This window comes from Bidens hawaiensis, unplaced genomic scaffold (assembly GCF_021521415.1).
Source record: "Bidens hawaiensis isolate Kalapana, Puna unplaced genomic scaffold, B.hawaiensis_p1.1 tig00052215_1, whole genome shotgun sequence".
Taxonomy (NCBI): Eukaryota; Viridiplantae; Streptophyta; class Magnoliopsida; order Asterales; family Asteraceae; genus Bidens; species Bidens hawaiensis.
In genome coordinates, this window is record NW_027499374.1 from 34495 (window position 1) to 39040 (window position 4546).

Sequence of the window (4546 nt, forward strand, 5' to 3'; positions counted from 1 at the left end):
TTAATATTTTATTAAACACATTACATCATAAAAAAGAGCATTGTATTCTCTTTAATTTGAGTATGATATTGATATACTTCTTTACCGGTTATGATTGACAACAAGTCGAGTCAGACAAGCTCGGGTCATGTGTAAGACCAAATTAGGGTCAGAACGAGTCGATAAAAAAGGGTTAATTTAGTTCGGTTCGTGTCGGTAGGGTTTTGGGTCGAAAGAGGCCAGGTCAGAACATGTTTCAGATTAAAACGGTGTCGGATCGGAAAGGGTTTCAAATCAAAAAAGGTTGGTTTAAAAAACTATCTATTTGAAATTACTGTATATTTTAGCTTTGTTTCTTGATTTTTGTTACAATTACACGCTTGCTGCCTTTGCACAAAGTACACATCTGTATTCGGGTTATGCGTGCACTAATATCAAGTGAATCACGTACCGACACTGATTATGCGGTTGATCTCAGGTTGCGCGCGCACTCCGCCGCACCGCGTTGGCACCCAATTAGTTTTATTAAAAGCTCCATCTACTCTGTCAAATACCTAAATATATCTAAAAAGCTCCAGCTACTCTGCCAAACACCTAAATATATCTAAAAACCTACATATAATAGCTACCAGCTAGCAGCTTCCAGCTTTCAGCTAGTTTTGCCAAACAAATCTGCCGCCAAACAAATCTGCCAAACCTTAACCAACCGTTTCCCAAAAACCAGGTTCACAAAGAAAGCATGGATCCTCACAGTTTGAAGTTCTAGTTTATTTCAGTTATTTTGTATTCCTTTTTATTTTTTAACAAATGTATTAACAATCCATTTGCTCATTTGTTTGTATTAATCCTTCCAATCATCATCAAAAAGGTTCTGTTCTATACTTCAAAGTAGAAACAAAAAGAGTGAATATCATTACAAAATTCCAAAACATTGTGTTCTACAAAGACGCTTGTAATAACAACATATATGATCAATTCACAAGACAGCATATACAAACAAAAAAAAAGATCCAAAAAAATTATACATATCGACCACACAACCACGCAAAAACCGCGAAGAAAAACTGTTTACGCAGTTTTGCAGACACAACTTTCCCGTGTGCCAAGGGCTATGATGCCCCTAACACAAAAATTAAATAAAAAATGTAACCATGCTACAAAAAAGAAAAAGAAAAAAAAAAGGAAGAAAAATAAAAATTTAGGTAGTTCCTTTGGCTTTGATAGCATATATCTGTTCCAAAACCTCCACCACTTCTTTCATGGAGGGACGCTTTCTTGGTTCCCCTTCGAGGCAACGAAGGATGACTTGAGAAAGCAGTATTGCACCTTTACTCGAGTACTGCCCTTCTATCCTCGCATCCATTATTGTTTTTAACTTCTTCCTGTTTGGGAGCAACGGTTTGGCCCATTCCACCAGGTTATGTTGTGGGCCCGTTCTTTTTGTGTCGAGGGCCCGTAGGCCCGTCATCATTTCAAGCAGCACAACCCCAAACCCATAGACATCACTCTTCACGTATAAATGGCCTGCACTTTGACCATAATTAAGGGGGTTTACTTTCAAAACAATTGAAAAGATACATTTGACACAGTCAAAATTAAATGAGGGTTACATTTCAACTTCAAAATTGACACTGAAACCGCATAAAAAAGAGGGCATCATCAATAATATGATTACTGTTAATAAAAAGAGGGGTCACCTGTAGCAATGTACTCAGGAGCAGCATAGCCATGCGTCCCCATCACTCTTGTTGTTACGTGTGACACTCCACCCGAAGGACCCAGTTTTGCCAACCCAAAATCTGAAATTTTTGCATTGTAGTTCTGCAAATAGTCATGACATAAACTTAATTACCAAGAAAACCACCAAATTATAAATAACATATACATATAGAGGGGAGGGTTTAATGCAGAACTACAATAATGCGATAACTATGAGAATCAATCAAAAGTATACGCCATTCATTTATTATTAATTAAAAACTAAATGAGAAAGATATAATCGTAAAAGATTAAATGGTTTTTCTCGTTAATTAAATTTCCTACTTTGTCTCATCTGTCTTCCTCATGTTCATCAAAGGGTTATAATGAATCTACACGTGTGTAGATGCTTATAATATACAAATACACATAAATTTATCTGCACAAATGCACATACCAATTCAAGTTTATTTACATAGCCATAATTTATTTTTATTCTCATGTTAGAATCTTAGTTAAATACACAAAAAGTTCAATGTTCTGCATTGGTTCCTGCAGTGCTAACACTCATATTATTCTTTTTTCCCCATATTGTGCATGCAAATTGCAAACATGGAGATAAAAGAGAAATACGGATTAAAAATAAATCAAGGAACGGTGAGACCCATCAAGAAAGATATTATGCATAAGCAAAAGTAGAAAGGTAAAAGCTAAAATCATATAAAAGTCTCACCCCATCAAGCAATATATTAGAGGCCTTAATATCCCTATAAATGACATTATCATCTGAACTGTGTAAAAAGGCTAGTCCCCGAGCTGCACCTATGGCTATTTTGAGCCGTAAATTCCAAGAAAGCGGTTGAAGTGCAGAACCACCTGCACAATGAACAAGCCAACTAATAAGTTTCAAAGATCAAGTAACTATATATTTTACAGTTTTCACTCAATCCATATACATACGTCTAAAAAGATGGTTTTCTAAGCTTCCCTTCTGCATAAACTCATATACAAGTAAAAGATCTCTATCCTCCCTGCCGTACCCAAGTAGCTTCACCAAGTTAGGATGAGAAAGCCGTCCCAAGAAGTTCACTTCCGACTGCAATTTTATTCCAAAAGCCCATTTTTGTCAACCCAAACTAATATTTTTTCTAATTTTGTGTAATAATCATAAAACAAACAAAATAAAAATGAAACAAGACGGATTGGTTTAAAAAAAAAAGAAAAAATGTAAGTCCCTATATCCGAGGTGCAAGTGCAACTGAAACCAAATAAGCTTTATGTACAATGAGAAGCTGTATCTCTTATTTAGTTTACATATCGTCCTATGTATCATGCAAGCCCTAACTTTGACAAATTTTGACCCTTTGGTTGTTATTGTTGTTTTTACATATGAGCCTCCTACATACGCTAAGTGGCAAAGTTTGACCAACTTCTGACAAGTTTTGAGATTTTTATTTTTTTTTATTTTTTTTACATATGAGCCTCCTACATGCCCTAACTTTGACCAATTTTGATAAATTTTGGCCTTTTAGTTGGTTTTACATGTGAGCGTCTTAAATGCCTTAACTTTGACAAATTTTGACCCTTTGGATGTTTTTAGATATGAGCCTCTTGCATAGCCTAATTTAGACCCAAATGTGCATAAGACCCACCCCGAGGTGTTTTCCATATCGTTTTATAAAACCTATAAAGACGGAAACATACTCTTGATGCAAACATTGCAATAAATAGCATGATTTAAAAAAGTATGCACTAAATCAATCTATCCAACAGCAACAAGAGATGAAAGTCGAAAGGTACCTGCCATTCTTGAAAGCCTTGAACACTTTCATGATTCAATTTCTTGATAGCGACCATGAAGCCGGTCCCGTTCTTGGAGGGCAGCATTGTGTTCTCATCGACCCACCCCTTGTAGACAGTCCCAAAGCCTCCCACACCCAAAACCATATCAGACTTAAAATTCCTAGTGCAAGCCTTCAAATCGGAGTAGCTGTAGACCTTCAAATCCGGCGCCGGCAACACCTCACCGTTGGGTGAAGCAGCTTCCGAAATTCGGCTGTTGACGGTGCTGGTACTGGTTCCAACACCGTTACTCGTCCCAATTGACGTCCCTATAACATAACAGGGTGGGTTACTGCTAAAACCCTCAATTAATATTAATATAAATAAACCTGTGGTGGTGGAAGAAGGTTTGGTATTGGCGGAGATGGTGGACGGAGCATCAGCAGCAGCAGCAGAAGGTATGCAGTTTCCCATTGGTGATGGTGATGAAGTTGCTATCTTGCCATCATCATATGGAGGGAGATGAACAAGAAGTCTTCAAGAGAGAGAATTTGATTGATCTGGATTTTGTTTTGTTTTGGCTGGGTTGGACTTTTGAAATATGGAAACAAACTAAAAATGAAATGATGTTTACTAATTTTATTTATTTATTTTCCACGGAAACCTGGTTGTTGTTTCTTCTCTCTCAAAACTCATGATTCATTTTGCTTAACCAATCCATCATAGAGAAAATTTCACGAGGTTTTAAGTTCGAATCTGATTGTTAGCTGGGTTTTACTGTAACGAGTCTTCAAACGACTGCTTATTTTCTTAATAGAAGATGATGGGATTGGGCTACCAACACTGTTTGTGATCGGAACCACTTTTAAATGGTTACCTAACACTTTATTCTTTAGTAATAAAAAATAATAATAACTTAGAACTCGTGGCTTTAGAGATTTATTTATTTTGGATATGGATATAGATATCGATACTAACGCACACACAAGGTAATTAATAGTTCCAAGTTCTTGTTCATGTATGAGAGTGTTTGGTAGATTAAAAGAATGGAATCACTTATTATCTTGTCTATTTCATTCCCTTTAAA

The 4546-nt window shown here is 36.3% G+C and overlaps 1 protein-coding gene across 1 annotated transcript; it reads right to left on the bottom strand.

The window, feature by feature from the left end:
* Positions 1–998: 998 nt before the first annotated feature.
* On the bottom strand, positions 999–3933 carry LOC143599455 (putative serine/threonine-protein kinase PIX13). Its single transcript, XM_077077409.1, has 5 exons — positions 3478–3933; positions 2638–2773; positions 2411–2553; positions 1677–1800; positions 999–1503 (listed from the first exon to the last, which is right to left on the bottom strand). Exons 1-5 carry the CDS (start codon positions 3931–3933, stop codon positions 1178–1180), a joined length of 1185 nt encoding a protein of 394 aa, XP_076933524.1. The 3' UTR covers positions 999–1177.
* Between the last annotated feature and the right edge of the window lie 613 nt (positions 3934–4546).

Bases quoted from the DNA above. Each gene is read 5' to 3' on its own strand.
- LOC143599455 (XM_077077409.1), bottom strand. From the start codon at position 3,933: ATGGGAAACTGCATACCTTCTGCTGCTGCTGCTGATGCTCCGTCCACC. The intron at 2,774-3,477 runs GTACCTTTCGAC...ATAAAATTGCAG, and splicing joins AAGGCTTTCAAGAATGGCAG to TCGGAAGTGAACTTCTTGGG. The intron at 1,504-1,676 runs GTGACCCCTCTT...GTCAAAGTGCAG, and splicing joins TCCTGAGTACATTGCTACAG to GCCATTTATACGTGAAGAGT.